The 15,987-nt window shown below is 37.1% G+C and overlaps 1 protein-coding gene across 6 annotated transcripts in view; it reads left to right on the top strand.

The window, feature by feature from the left end:
- Nucleotides 1-15,987, top strand: part of UCHL5 (ubiquitin C-terminal hydrolase L5) — a 52,296-nt gene that overhangs the window by 30,394 nt on the left and 5,915 nt on the right. For 3 of the 6 annotated variants that reach the window (XM_082395214.1, XM_082395210.1, XM_082395212.1), the window contains 2 exons: nt 5,333-5,435; nt 6,292-6,402. In XM_082395214.1, the coding sequence (XP_082251340.1) occupies nt 5,333-5,435; nt 6,292-6,402 (214 nt within the window). Of the gene's footprint in view, nt 1-5,332; nt 5,436-6,288; nt 6,403-15,987 lie in introns of all 6 variants that reach the window. The other 3 variants (XM_082395211.1, XM_082395213.1, XM_082395209.1) reach the window with 1 other exon arrangement.

Raw genomic sequence — 15,987 nt, forward strand, 5'->3', positions numbered from 1 at the left:
TACATACATTTAGGACTCCATCAGACAGTATTATAATTTTTGTTTTAACCATGAAGCTTAATTTAAAAAACTTAAGAGAAGGAAAATGTATTTACCCATATTTTTACTTTTTCCATTGTTCTTTCTTCTTCATGTTCCAGAACTAAATTCTTTTATCATTTCCTGTCTGTTTAGAAAACTTCATTTAGCCATTCCTTTAGGGTAGTTCTGCTGTCAACAGAGTCCTAGTTTTTCTTCATTTAAGAATGTCTTGATTTCCCTTTTATTTCTGAAGGTTATTTTCACTGTGTATATGAATTCCGGGTTGATAGTCTTTTCTTTTAGCACCTGAAAATTGTTATGTCGCTCCCTTCTGGCCTCCATGGTTTCTACTGGTAAATCCACTGTTGTTCAAACAGGTTTTGCCCTATAGATATGGTGGTGTTTCTCCTGTTGTTGGTCTCAAATTATTTTTTTTTTTGGTTTGTTTTTAGTTTTCATATATTTGAGTATGATGTGTCTTGGTGTGGATTTCTGTGCATTTATTCTGTTTGGATTTTGCTTAGCTACTTGAATCTGTGCGTTTATGTCTTGTCAAATATGGGAAGTTTTTAGCCATTATAACTTGGAGAACTTTTTCAATCTCACCCTCTTTCTCACCTCTTCCAGGACTCCAATGACACAAATGTCTCCTGCTTTAGTCCCACAGGTCCCTGGGGCTCTCTTTATTTTTCTTAGTCTCTTTTCTTTGTTCAGTTGAGTAATTTCTGTTGTTCTACTTTTCAGTTCACTAATTCTTTCCTCTGTCTCCTCCATTCTGCTGTTGAACTCACCCATTGAGCTTTTCTATCGTTTTATATTTCAGGTGTAAAATTTCCATTTGTTTCTTCTTTATATCTTCTGTTTCTTTGCTGAGACTTTCTATTTTTTGTTTCCAGGGTGTTCATAATTGTTCATTGGATCATTTTTATGATGGCTGTTTTAAAGTCTCTGTCAGTTAATTCGGACATCTATCATCGCTCTATCTGTTGAATGTCTCTCATTCAAATTGAGCTTTTCATGATTTTTAATAGGACAAGTGATTATTGATTGAAACCTGGGCGTTTTCAGTACTATATTATAAGACTCTGAATCTTATTTAAAACTTCTCTTTTAGCTGGTTTTTATGGGCACTGTTCTGGCAGGGTAAATCAGGGATGCCACCCCATTACTGCCAGGTGGAAGTAGAAGTCCAGGTTCCCCACTCTGTCTTCATTGACACCTGAGGTGGGAAGGGGTTCCTTGTTACTGCTGGGCAGGGGGTGGGAGTTCTGGTCCCCAGTATGGCTTCCCCTGATACTACCCTGGCCGGGAGGAGTAGCAGTGCCTTGTGACTGCTCTCTACATGGCTCCACTGATACCAAATTTGGGAGGGGGGCTTCTTTACTCCTGGATGGTAGTGACTTCACATTTGGCTTCCCACTTAGTTTCCTCTGACACTGCAAATAGATGTCATTACTGTTTGCAGGGATGAAAGTCCTAGCTCCCTACACAGCCTTTTCTGACACCACCCCAGGTGCCTGTTACAGCCTGGTGGGGGTGGAAGTCCAGGCTCCCTACCCAGCCTTTGCTGGCCGGTAGGGTTTGGGCCAGTTTTTTCAGTTGTGTTTGGGTATGGTAGAGTGGTTATTGTCTCAAAGTTTTCTGTCTCATGAGGTTGCCCCTTTCCTGTTTGGATAGAAAGAGCAGACTATTGTTGGTGCTTTTTTGTCTGTGCCTGTTGGCATTTCTCAATTGATGGCTTCTTTAACCTCAAGGCCAGGACATATGCAGCAGAATGATAAGCCAGAGACTTCACCACTGTCATTCTTGGGTCCTGGTTCCCTAGCATGTCTGCCTTCTCTTCACTTTTCAGAATTTTAATTTTTTTCATTTTTTAAAAAATATATGTCTAGATTTTTTTAGTTTGATATTTTTTACTGGGAGGAGTAGGGAAATCGAAGTCCCATAAGTAGAGTTTTAAAAACAGCATTTTTACATAGTTCAAAGTCCTGTAGTTATACTGGGCCATATTCTTTCCAGTGAATAGAACTATTTATGAGAAGCTCTTGCAGGTGAACTAATGCAAAAACAGGCTTACATTTTCTACATGTTTTCATCTGGTTAAGTGCCATTTACATAATGTTATGGATAATCTTTCCAATGTCAATCCTTACCATAAACAAGCTTATACTATAAGATGTTTCATTAGTTTCAGAGTAGTGAAAATAAAACAGTATTCAGAAATTTTACAAGAGATTATTTATAACGTATTACATAAATATATATTTATATATGATAAAAGTACAAGTGAAATGTAAAACATATATTAGTTAAGAATAGAAACAAAATCATGATTTGGAAAAAATTATATAGTAAGGAATATAGTTAATACCATCAAGATGCCAGTAAAATTAATTCAACAAATGTGAGGTCTTAGTTTAATTATTTTTTCTAGTTGAGATAAAAGGTAATTGATAGTTACCATATTTTTTGTGAAAGTATGAGAACTGATGAAAACACGTTATTTCAAATGTCTAGGAGGTACTAAAACATTTAATAATATATTTGTGATTGATGAAATTTAGCTGATTTTTTCCTTTCATATATGAAAGCTTATTTATCTGTCTATAGACAAAAGTATTAATAAATAAATTTATATTGAAGTATAGTTGACTTCCAATACTGTATTAGTTTCAGGTGTACAACATATTTTTATAGATTATGCATCATACAAAGTTATAACAATATTATTGACTATATTCCTTGTGCTAAATGTTACATCCCTGTTTATTTATTTTATAAATGGTAGTTTATAACTCTTAATCCCCTTCACCTAGTTCACCTACCCTGCCAATTCCCCACTCAACTACTAGTTTGTTCTCTATATCTGAATTTGTTTGAGTTTGTTTCTGTTTGGTTATATTTGTTTTGTTTTTTATAGTGAAATCATATAATATTTGTTTTTCTCTGTCTTACTTATTTCACTTAGCATAATACCCTCTAGGTTCATCCGTGTTGTTGCAGATGGCAAGATTTCCTTCTTTTATATGGCTAAGTAATATTCCATTGTGTGTGTGTATAAAACATCTTTTTTATCCATTCATCAGTCAATGGACACTTAGGTTGCTTTCATATCTTGGCTATTGTAAATAATGCTGCTATAAACATTGGGGTACATACATCTTTTCAAATCTGTGTTTTTGTTTTCTTTGGAAAAATACCTAGAAGTGAAATTGCTGGATTGTGAACTCTTTATATATTTTGGATATTAACCTGTTATCAGATATATCATTTGCAAATATCTTCTCCCATTCAGTAGGCAGCCTTTTCATTTTGTTGGTGCTTTCCTTTGCTGTGCAAAAGCTTTTTAGTTTGATGTAGTCCATTTGTTTATTTTTTATTTTGTTTCCCTTGCTCGAGGGGACAGATCCAAAAATTATTGCTAAGACCAATGTGAAAGAGCTACTGCCTATGTTTCTTCTAGGAGTTTTATGGTTTCAGGTCTAACATTTAAGTCTGTAATCCATTTTGAGTTTATTTTTGTATATGGTGTGAGAAAATGGTTTAGTTTCATTCTTTTACATGTAGCTGTCCAGTTTTTCCAACAACACTTATTGAAGAGACTTTTTCCCCATTGTATATTCTTGCCTCCTTTGTTGTAGATTAATTGGCTGTGTGTTTTGTGGGTTTATTTCTGGGCTCTGTTCTGTTCCACTGATCTATATGTGTGTTTTTGTGCCAGTACCATACTGTTTTGATTACTTTGGCTTTATAGTATAGTTTGAAGTCAGGGAGCATGATACCTTCAGCTTTTTCTTTCCCAAGATTGCTTTAGCTATTTGGGGTCTTTTGTGGTTTCATACAAATTTTAGGAATATTTGTTCTAGTTCTGTGAAAATAGGGATTATTGAATCTGTAGGTTGCTTTGGGTGGTATGGACATTTTAACAGTATTAATTCTTCCAATCCATGAGCGTGGTATATCTTTCTATTTGTGTTGTCTTCAGTTTCTTTCATCAATATCTTACAGTTTTCAGAGTACAGGTCTTTCATCTCCTTGTTTAAATTTATTCCTAGTTATTTTATTCTTTTTGATGCACTTGTAAATGGAATTGTTTTCTTGATTTCTCTTTCTGATAGTTCATTATTAGTGTACAGAAATGCAACAGATTTCTGTATTTTGATTTTGTATGCTATAACTTTAGTGAATTCACTTATTCTAATAGTTTTTTGGTAGAATTTTTAGGATTTTTTTGTATTTAATATCATGTCATCTGCAAATAGTGAGTTTTACTTTTTCCCTTCCAATTTGGATGCCTTTTATTTCTTTTATTTTTTTTTGTATGATTGCTGTGGCTAGGACTTCTAATACTATATTGAATAAAATTGGTGAGAGTGGGCATCCTTGTCTTCTTACTGATCTTAGAGGAAAAGCTTTTAGCTTTTCACTGTTGAGTATGATGTTAGCTGTGGGTTTGGCTTAAATGACCCTTATTATGTTGAGATTGTTCTGTCTATGCCAAGTTTGTTAAGAGTTTTTATCATGAATGGATGTTGAATTTTGTTAAATACTTTTTCTGCCTCTATTAAGATGATCATGTGATTTCTGTCCATTGTTTTGTTGACATAGTTATAACGTTGATTGATTTGTGTATACTGAACCATCTTTGCATCCCTGGAATAAATCCCACTTGATCATTATGTGCAATCCTTTTAATGTATTGTTGAATTCTGTTTGCTAATATTGGGGATTTTTTGCATCTGTGTTCATCAGGGATATTGGTCTGTAATTTTCTTTTTCTGTAGTGTCTTTGGTTTTTGTATCAGGGTAATGCTGGACTCATAGAATGAGTTTGGAAGTATTCCCTCCTCTTCAGTTTTTTGGAATAGTTTGAGAAATAAAGGTATTAATTCCTCTTTAAATGTTTGGTAGAATTCCCTGTGCAGTCCTCTGGTCCTGGAGTTTTGGTTGTTGGGATTTTTTTGTTTACTGATTCAATTACATTACTAATAATCAGTCTGTTCAGATTTTCTGTTTCTTCCTGATTAAGTCTTGGAAGATTGTTTCTAGGAAAGTATCCATTTCTTCTAGGTTGCTCAATTTGTTGGTGTATCATTTTTCATAGTATTCTCTTATGATTGTTTGTAATTTTGTGATACTGGTTGTAACTTCTCCTCTTTAGGAAAGATTTTTTAAAATGTCAGTTTTTATGGTTAGCCAATTGGTAGATCTGTGTTTACCCCAGAGAATAAGGGGGTAATCACAATAGATTATCTTAATTGTAATAGTGTTACATTTCTTTACTACATTATAAACTTTAATTTTTTTTTAGGTACAGTGAAGGTGAAATTCGATTTAACTTAATGGCCATTGTGTCTGACAGAAAAATGATATATGAACAGAAGATAGCAGAGTTACAAAGACAACTTGCTGAGGTTTGTGGCCATGTTTTTATGTACAAAGTTCTAGCTTAGTTATTCTCTCAAGGAAACTATTTATTTTCTTCTTTCCTTTTTTCCTTCTTCCTTCTTTCTTTGTCTGAAAAGTAGATTTAATCAAGTATGCTGAGTGGTAATTAAGAGAATATGCTCTGGAGTCAGGCTTCTTAGATTCAGCTCCTGCCTTTGCCACTTAGTGGAAGTATGATTTTGAGTGTATTTCTTTGTGCCTCAGTTTCTTCATGTAAAGTAGGGATAATAGTATTTACCTTAAAAGGTGGTTGTGAAGAATAACTGAGATAACGTATATATAAACCACTTAAAAAAGTGACTGACAAATAGGATGTGCTAAATAAGTGTTAACAATTTACTGTAATTTCATTATATAATTAAGCAAGTTAGAATATATTTCTGACAGAATTAATTGGGCACATTTAGATTCACATGTAATCGTTACTCTTCCTTATGATGATTATCTTTCTAGTAAATATGATTGGAGAAGAGAATTAGTAATAGACAAAGACTTTTTTTTTAATGTTCCTTTGATCACATTTTCATGAGTATATTTAAGCAGATTTACTTTATAGCTCAACAGCAGATTATAGCAATTCAGTTTGCTACAGTATAGATTGTTTTTAGATAACAATTCATATGTATTGTTGTAGAACATAGAAAATTGGAAGATACTACTTAGCTTTTATCCTTTAATATTGCAGTTAGTAAGTTGGTATTCCATCACCAATATTAACAATAAAATTTGAAAATGATTGTACTATGTTTATCATTTAAAAATAATTTAGACTTAAGCCTCAGTCATTAGGGTGTGCTATTTCTTTTTCTTTCCCCTAAGGAGGAACCCATGGATACAGATCAGGGTAATAACATGTTAAGTGCTATTCAGTCAGAGGTTGCCAAAAATCAGATGCTTATTGAAGAAGAAGTACAGAAATTAAAAAGATATAAGGTATGTACTTTTTATTTATTCCTTTAATGTTTTAATATAGAGTGGTATATTTTGACACGAGGTATGTTGAATGCTTGATTGTTTTTTCCCCATCATTTACACTTTTCCAGAATAATGTGTTGAGTCCCTGGCATCCAACAAAGGTAACTAGTGAGGTTTCTTTCCTTTTTTTTTTTTTTCTTTTTTTTCAAGTATTATTACAAACAGATATTTAACATATTTGATGCTAAAGTTCACTGCAGTTATTATTGATGCTCAAATTATCCCATCTTTAGCCATTGGAAGCCACTTCAGGCTGTCTCCTAAGTCCTTTTGATGTGACTCTCTTCATCTTTGATAGCTTCCTTGCTTTGTAGTATGACAAGATGTTTCAGACTCATCTTGTACATTTCCTGCTTCAGACTTGGAATCAGCCATTTTTTCAAGAAGTCCTGAGTGCTTTTGGTGAGAAATGGTATTTAGAAACCATTATCTGGTTGCTCAGGGTGCTCAGTCATACTGATTATTCATTATTTCTAGGAATTTTCAGAGCTAAGAAATACGTTTTTATTTCTTGTTTTATTTTTGAAGAGAAAATGCAACATGAATTCATATTAATACTCAAATTTAGGATTAAAGGGCTTTATATTTGAAGTTAAGCATTTGTATCTTTTCACCTGAAAGTCTTGGTTTCTATCAACGTTAACATAATTACCTATTTGCTTTATGCTGTCTATCTGTATTTGTATGTATATATAAAAAGGTTCAGAATAACAGTGCCAGTAGTGTTAATAACAACTGAGAAGTTTTTTCTTCAGTTAATTTTTTCCTTAGGATATATTTCATTTTGGATGTGCAATCAAATTAGCATATTTTAAAATTCATCTGAAAAAATTTTCTCTTGGTGTCATTCTATCACCAACTTAATACAAAGTTGGATTCGTTTTTTAGATTTTGCTTTCCAGTTTTTTTAGGGTTTTACATTTTTAAAATTTATTTTAATTATGTCAAACATTATATAACTCAGAGTAAAATATTAAGCAAGGCTGTCTTTAATAATGTCATTCTCCTTCACTTGCAGTCTGTCTGATAAGCTTTTTTTTTTTTTTAAACATCTTTATTGGAGTATAATTGCTTTACAATGGTGTGTTAGTTTCTGCTTTATAACAAAGTGAATCAGTTATACATATACATATGTCCCCATATCTCTTACGTCTTGCATCTCCCTCCCTCCCACCCTCCCTATACCACCCCTCTAGGTTGTCAAAAAGCACCAAGCTGATCTCTTTGTGCTATGTGGCTGCTTCCTACTAGCTATCTGTTTTACGTTTGGTAGTGTATATATGTCCGTGCCACTCTCTCACTTTGTCCCACCTTACCCTTGCCCCTCCCTGTGACCTCAAGTCCATTCTCTAGTAGGTCTGTGTCTTTATTCCCATCTTGCCACTAGGTTCTTCATGACCTTTTTTTTTTTTTTTTTTAGATTCCATATATATGTGTTAGATACGGTATTTGTTTTTCTCTTTCTGACTTACTTCACTCTGTATGACAGACTCTAGGTCCATCCATCTCACTACAAATAACTCAATTTCATTTCTTTTTAGGGCTGAGTAATATTCCATTGTATATATGTGCCACATCTTCTTTATCCATTCATCTGTTGATGGACACTTCGGTTGCTTCCACGTCCTGGCTATTGTAAATAGAGCTGCAGTGAACATTGTGGTACATGACTCTTTTTGAATTATGGTTTTCTCAGGGTATATGCCCAGTAGTGGGATTGCTGGGTCATATGGTAGTTCTATTTTTAGTTTTTTAAGGAACCTGCATACTGTTCTCCATAGCGGCTGTATCAATTTACATTCCCACCAACAGTGGGAGAGGGTTCCCTTTTCTTCACACCCTCTCCAGCATTTATGGTTTGTAGATTTTTTGATGATGGCCATTCTGACTGGTGTGAGATGATACCTCACTGTAGTTTTGATTTGCATTTCTCTAATGATGAATGATGTTGAGTATTCTTTCATGTATTTGTTGGCAATCTGTATATATTCTTTGGAGAAATGTCTATTTAGGTCTTCTGCCCATTTTTGGATTGGGTTGTTCGTTTTTTTGATATTGAGCTGCATGAGCTGCTTGTACATTTTGGAGATTAATCCTGTCAGTTGCCTCATTTGCAAATATTTTCTCCCATTCTGAGGGTTGTCTTTTGGTCTTGTTTATGGTTTCCTTTGCTGTGCAAAAGCTTTTAAGTTTCATTAGGTCCGATTTGTTTATTTTTGTTTTTGTTTCCATTTCTCTAGGAGGTGGGTCAAAAAGGATCTTGCTGTGATTTATGTCATAGAGTGTTCTGCCTATGTTTTCCTCTAAGAGTTTGATAGTGTCTGGCCTTACATTTAGGTCTTTAATCCATTTTGAGTTTATTTTTGTGTATGGTGTTAGGGAGTGTTCTAATTTCATTCTATTATGTGTAGCTGTCCAGTTTTCCCAGCACCACTTATTGAAGAGGCTGTCTTTTCTCCACTGTATATTCTTGCCTCCTTTATCAAAGATAAGGTGACCATATGTGTGTGGGTTTATCTCTGGGCTTTCTATCCTGTTCCACTGATCTATATTTCTGTTTTTGTGCCAGTATCATACCCTCTTGATTACTGTAGCTTTGTAGTATTGTCTGAAGTCAGGGAGCCTGATTCCCCCAGCTCCGTTTTTCGTTCTCAAGATTTCTTTGGCTGTTCGGGATCTTTTGTGTTTCCATACAAATTGTGCAATTTTTTGTTCTAGTTCTGTGAAAAATGCCAGTTGTAGTTTGATAGGGATTACATTGAATCTGTAGATTGCTTTGGGGAGTATATTCATTTTCACAGTGTTGATTCTTCTAATCCAAGAACATGGTGTATCTCTCCATCTATTTGTATCATCTTTAATTTCTTTCATCAGTGTCTTGTAATTTTCTGCATACAGGTCTTTTGTCTCCTTAGGTAGGTTTATTCCTAGGTATTTTATTCTTTTTGTTGTAATGGTAAATGGGAGTGCTTCCTTAATTTCTCTTTCAGATTTTTCATCTTTAGTGTATAGGAATGCAAAAGACTTCTGTGCATTAATTTTGTGTCCTGCTACTTTACCAAATTCATTGATTAGCTCTGGTAGTTTTCTGGTAGCATCTTTAGGATTCTCTATTTATAGTATCATGTCATCTGCAAACAGTGACAGCTTTACTTCTTCTTTTCCTATATGGATTCCTTTTATTTCTTTTTCTTCTCTGATTGCTGTGGCTAAAACTTCCAAAACTATGTTGAATAATAGTGGTGAGAGTGGGCAACCTTGTCTTCTTCCTGATCTTAGTGGAAATGGTTTCAGTTTTTCACCATTGAGGACGATGTTGGCTGTGGGTTTGTCATATATGGCCTTTATTATGTTGAGGAAAGTTCCCTCTATGCCTACTTTCTGGAGGGTTTTTATCATAAATGGGTGTTGAATTTTGTCGAAAGCTTTCTCTGCGTCTATTGAGATGATCATATGGGTTTTCTCCTTCAATTTGTTAATATGGTGTATCACATTGATTGATTTGCATATATTGAAGAATCCATGCATTCCTGGGATAAACCCCACTTGATCATGGTGTATGATCCTTTTAATGTGCTGTTGGATTCTGTTTGCTAGTATTTTGTTGAGGATTTTTACATCTATGTTCATCAGTGATATTGGCCTGTAGTTTTCTTTCTTTGTGACATCTTTGTCTGGTTTTGGTGTCAGGGTGATGGTGGCCTCGTAGAATGAGTTTGGGAGTGTTCCTCCCTCTGCTATATTTTGGGAGAGTTTGAGAAGGATAGGTGTTAGCTCTTCTCTAAATGTTTGATAGAATTCACCTGTGAAGCCATCTTGTCCTGGGCTTTTGTTTGTTGGAAGATTTTTAATCACAGTTTCAATTTCAGTGCTTGTGATTGGTCTGTTCATATTTTCTATTTCTTCCTGGTTCAGTCTTGGAAGGTTGTGCATTTCTAAGAATTTGTCCATTTCTTCCAGGTTGTCCATTTTATTGGCATAGAGTTGCTTGTAGTAATCTCTCATGATCCTTTGTATTTCTGCATTGTCCGTTGTTACTTCTCGTTTTTCATTTCTAATTCTATTGATTTGAGTCTTCTCCCTGTCTTTCTTCATGAGGCTGGCTAATGGTTTATCAATTTTGTTAATCTTCTCAAAGAACCAGCTTCTAGTTTTATTGATCTCTGCTATCGTTTCCCTCATTTCTTTTTCATTTATTTCTGATATGATCTTTATGCTTTCTTTCCTTTTGCTAACTTTGGGGTTTTTTTGATCTTCGTTCTCTAATTGCGTTAGGTGTAAGGTTAGGTTGCTTATTTGAGATGTTTCTTGTTTCTTAGGGTAGGATTGTATTGCTATAAACTTCCTTCGTAGGACTGCTTTTGCTGCATCCCATAGGTTTTGAGTCATCGTGTTTTCATTGTCATTTGTTTCTAGGTATTTTTTGATTTCATCTTTGATTTCTTCAATGATCTCTTGGTTATTAAGTAGTGTATTGTTTAGCCTCCATGTGTTTGTATTTTTTACGGATTTTTTCCTGTAATTGATATCTAGTCTCATAGCACTGTGGTCGGGAAAGATACTTGATATGATTTCAATTTTCTTAAATTTATCAAGGCTTGATTTGTGCCCCAAGATATGATCTATCCTGGAGAATGTTCCATGAGCACTTGAGAAAAAAGTGTATTCTGTTGTTTTTGGATGGAATGTCCTATAAATATCAATTAAGTCCATCTTGTTTAATGTATCATTTAAAGCTTGTGTTTCCTTATTTGTTTTCATTTTGGATGATCTGTCCATTGGTGAAAGTGGTGTGTTAAAATCCCCTACTATGAGTGTGTTGCTGTCGATTTCCCCTTTTATGGCTGTTAGTATTTGCCTTATGTATTGAGGTGCTCCTATGTTGGGTGCATAAATATTTACAATTGTTATATCTTCTTGCGTTAATCCCTTGAATATTATGTAGTGTCCTTCTTTGTCTCCTGTAATAGTCTTTGTTTTAAAATCTATTTTGTCTGATATGAGAATTGCTACTCCAGCTTTCTTTTGATTTCCATTTGCATGGAATATCTTTTTCCATCCCCTCACTTTCAGTCTGTATGTGTCCCTAGGTCTGAAGTGGGTCTCTTGTAGACAGCATATATATGGGTCTTGTGTTTGTATCCATTCAGCCAGTCTGTGTCTTTTGGTTGGAGCAGTTAATCCATTTACATTTAAGGTAATTATCGATATGTATGTTACTATTACCATTTTCTTAATTGTTTTGGGTTTGTTATTGTAGGTCTTTTCCTTCTCTTGTGTTTCCTGCCTAGAGAAGTTCCTTTAGTATTTGTTGTAAAGCTGGTTTGGTGGTACTGAATTCTCTTAGCTTTTGCTTGTCTGTAAAGGTTTTAATTTCTCCGTGAAATCTGAATGAGATCCATGATGGGTAGAGTAATCTTGGTTGTAAGTTTTTCTCCTTCATCAGTTTAAATATGTCTTGCCACTCCCTTCTGGCTTGCAGAGTTTCTGGTGAAATATCAACTGTTAACCTTATGGGGATTCCCTTGTGTGTTATTTGTTTTTCCCTTGCTGCTTTTAATATGTTTTCTTTATATTTAATTTTGGATAGTTTGATTAATATGTGTCTTGGCGTGTTTCTCCTTGGATTTATCCTGTATGGGACTCTCTGTGCTTCCTGGACTTGATTAACTATTCCCTTTCCCATATTAGGGAAGTTTTCAACTATAATCTCTTCAAATATTTTCTCAGTCCCTTTCTTTTTCTCTTCTTCTTCTGGGACCTCTATAATTCGAATGTTGGTGCGTTTAATGTTGTCCCAGGGGTCTCTGAGACTGTCCTCAATTGTTTTCATTCTTTTTTCTTTATTCTGCTCTGCAGTAGTTATTTCCACTATTTTATCTTCCAGGTCACTTATCCGTTCTTCTGCCTCAGTTATTCTGCTATTGATCCCTTCTAGAGAATTTTTAATTTCATTTATTGTGTTGTTCATCACTGTTTGTTTACTGTTTAGTTCTTTGAGGTCCTTGGTAAACGTTTCTTGTGTTTTCTCCATTCTATTTCTAAGAGTTTGGATCATCTTTGCTATCATTATTCTGAATTCTTTTTCAGGTAGACTGCATATTTCCTCTTCATTTGTTAGGTGTGGTGGGTTTTTGCCTTGCTCCTTCATCTGCTGTGTGTTTCTCTGTCTTCTCATTTTGCTTAACTTACTGTGTTTGGGATCTCCTTTTCCCAGGCTGGAAGTTCGTAGTTCCCGTTGTTTTTGGTGTCTGTCCCTAGTGGCTAAGGTTGGTTCAGTGGGTTGTGTAGGCTTCCTGGTGAAGGGGACTAATGCCTGTGTTCTGGTGGATGAGGCTGGATCTTGTCTTTCTGGTGGGCAGGTCCACGTCTGGTGGTGTATTTTAGGGTGTCTGTGGCCTTATTATGGTTTTAGGCAGCCTCTCTGCTAATGGGTGGGGTTGTGTTCCTGTCTTGCTGGTTGTTTGGCATAGGGTGTCCAGCACTGTAGCTTGCTGGTCGTTGAGTGGAGCTGGGTCTTGGTGTTGAGATGGAGATCTCTGGGAGATTTTTGCCGTTTGATATTACGTGGAGCTGGGAGGTCTCTTGTGGACCAGTGTCCTGAACTTGGCTCTCCCACCTCAGAGGCACAGCCCTGATGCCTGGCTGGAGCACCAAGAGCCTTTCATCCACACGGCTCAGAATAAAAGGGAGAAAAAAGAAAGCAAGCAAGAAAGAAGAAGATAAAATCAAATAAAGTAAGATAAAATAAAGTTATTAAAATAAAAAATAATTATTAAAAAAATATTTTAAGTAATTAAAAAAAAGAAAGAAAGAAAGAAGAGAGCAACCAAACCAAAAAACAAATCCACCAATGATAACAAGTGCTAAAAAGTATACTAAAAAAAACCCCCAAAAAACGAGAGAACCCTAGGACAAATGGTAAAAGCAAAGCTACACAGAGAAAATCACACACAGAAGCATACACATGCACACTCACAAAAAGAGAAAAAGGGAAAAAAATATATATATCGCTGCTCCCAAGGTTCACCTCCTCAATTTGGGATGATTCGTTGTCTATTCAGGTATTCCACAGATGCAGGTTGCATCAAGTTGATTGTGGAGACTTAATCCGCTGCTCCTGAGGCTGCTGGGAGAGATTTCCCTTTCTCTTCTTTGTTCGCACAGCTCCCGGGGTTTAGCTTTGGATTTGGACCCGCCTCTGCGTGTAGGTCGCCTGAGGGCGTCTGTTCTTCGTTCAGAAAGGACGAGGTTAAAGGAGCAGCTGAGTCGGGGCTCTGGCTCACTCGGTGGGGGGGGGGGGAGGGAGGGGTATGGAGGCAGGACGAGCCTGCGGCATCACAGGCCAGCGTGACTTTGCAGCAGCCTGAGGTGCGCCGTGTGTTCTCCCGGGGAAGTTGTCCCTGGATCACGGGGCCCTGGCCGTGGCGGGCTGCACAGGCTCCCGGGAGGGGCGGTGTGGAGAGTGACCTGTGCTCGCACACAGGCTTCCTGGTGGCGGCAGCAGCAGCCTTAGCGTCTCATGCCTGTCTCTGGTGTCTGCGCTGATAATAGCGGCTCGCGCCCGCATCTGGAGCTCCTTTAAGTGGCGCTCTGAATCCCCTCTCCTCGCGCCCCAGGAAACAAAGAGGCAAGAAAAATTCTCTTGCCTCTTCGGCAGCTCCAGACTTTTTCGTGGACTCCCTCCCGGCTAGCTGTGGCGCACTCGCCCCCTTCAGGCTGTGTTCACGCAGCCAACCCCAGTCCTCTCCCTGGGGTCTGACCTCCGAAGCCCGAGCCTCAGCTCCCAGCCCCGCCCGCCCCGGCGGGTGAGCAGACAAGCCTCTCGGGCTGGTGAGCGCTGCTCGGCGCCGAGCCTCCGTGCGGGAATCTCTCCGCTTTGCCCTCCGCACCCCCGTGGCTGCGCTCCCCTCTGCGGCTCCGAAGCTTCCCCCCTGTGCCACCCGCAGTCTGCCCGCGAAGGGGCTTCCTAGTGTGTGGAAACCTTTCCTCCTTCACAGCTCCCTCCCACTGGTGCAGGTCCCGTCCCTATTCTTTTGTCTCTGTTTTTTCTTTTTTTCTTTTGCCCTTCCCAGGTACATGGGGAGTTTCTTCCCTTTTGGGAGGTCTGAGGTCTTCTGCCAGCGTTCAGTAGGTGTTCTGTAGGAGTTGTTCCACATGTAGATGTATTTCTGATGTATTTGTGGGGAGGAAGGTGATCTCCGCGTCTTACTCTTCCGCCATCTTGAAGCTCCGCCTGATAAGCTTTTTTCAGAGAGTGAAAAGAGTGAAGGAAACTTCGAATTTTGTAGGACTTTGGAAATGGTACTTATTCAATTTGTCATGTTTGTCACAGTAGAAAAAGCAGTTTTTCATTTGAAGCTCAGTTGAAGGCAGGGATTATTCTTTTTCTTTCTGTTGCTTACCACAGTGTCAGAATACTGCTTTGCAACACACTTAACAGCCAACAACGTGATGGTTAGAATACGTGGACCTTGGACTAGTAGGATTCCTTAGGTGGAAGTGGTAGGGACTGGCTCCAGAGTATTCCAGGCAGGAGAAAGGAGGGCTGAATTTATGGGGACAGGAAAGTAAGGGATGGAAACTTGAATGTTATCTTCTATTTTATGTGATATAAAAAAAGACCTACCTATTTATATATTCTTATGCAGTGTTGTTACATAATTAACTAATTTTTAATATTTGCTTAAAATAAAACTTAAGTTTTTAGAATCTTTGCTATATTGTTAGAGAATGCTTTGTTCAAAAAAATAAAATGATTCTTATACTGATATAAAATGAACATGTTAAGATTTTATTTAGTTCATTAATTGAGCAAACCTGTAAGATGTCACAACAATTTCAAAGGAGAAGTCAAAGAAGCTCAAATTTATATGAAGTATAGGAATGTTGAAACGAATTCACAAAAGATGGAAACTTTTTTCTTCCCCTATAGGAAGGGAAGTAAATTGAACCTCTACCAGACAGTGAAAGGTTGCAATCACGTAACTTGGGAGAGCATACTTTAGACAATGCATAGTTTTCCACTGAAGCACACACAGACAGTCCCTGCAGTCTATTTGCTTTTGGTCAAAAATAATGTCAAAGAAAGATTGTTCTTAATCACGCAATAAAGCTGGTCTCATTAGGCATGGCCTTATTATTTACATAGGTGTAGTAGCAAGAGTGTTAATTTATCATGTGGACCTTCTAAGTTTGATTTCCTTTTTTTTTTTTTTTAAGATTTAATTTTATTTATTTTTGGCTGTGTTGAGTCTTCGTTTGCTGCAGGTGGGCTTTCTCTAGTTGTGGTGAGTGGGGGCTACTCTTCGTTGTGGTACGCCACCTTCTCATTGTGGTGGCTTCTCTTGTTGCGGAGCACAGGTTCTAGGCACGCGGGCTTCAGTAGTTGTGGCACGCAGGCTCAGTAGTTGTGGTGCACGGGCTTCGTTGCTCTGCGGTATGCGGGATCTTCCCGGACTAGGGTTTGAACCCATGTCCCCTGCATTGGCAGGTGGATTCTTATCCACTGCGCCACCAGGGAAGTCCCTCTAAGTTTGCTTT

This window comes from Balaenoptera borealis (assembly GCF_965194805.1).
Source record: "Balaenoptera borealis genome assembly, chromosome: 1".
NCBI lineage: Eukaryota > Metazoa > Chordata > Mammalia > Artiodactyla > Balaenopteridae > Balaenoptera > Balaenoptera borealis.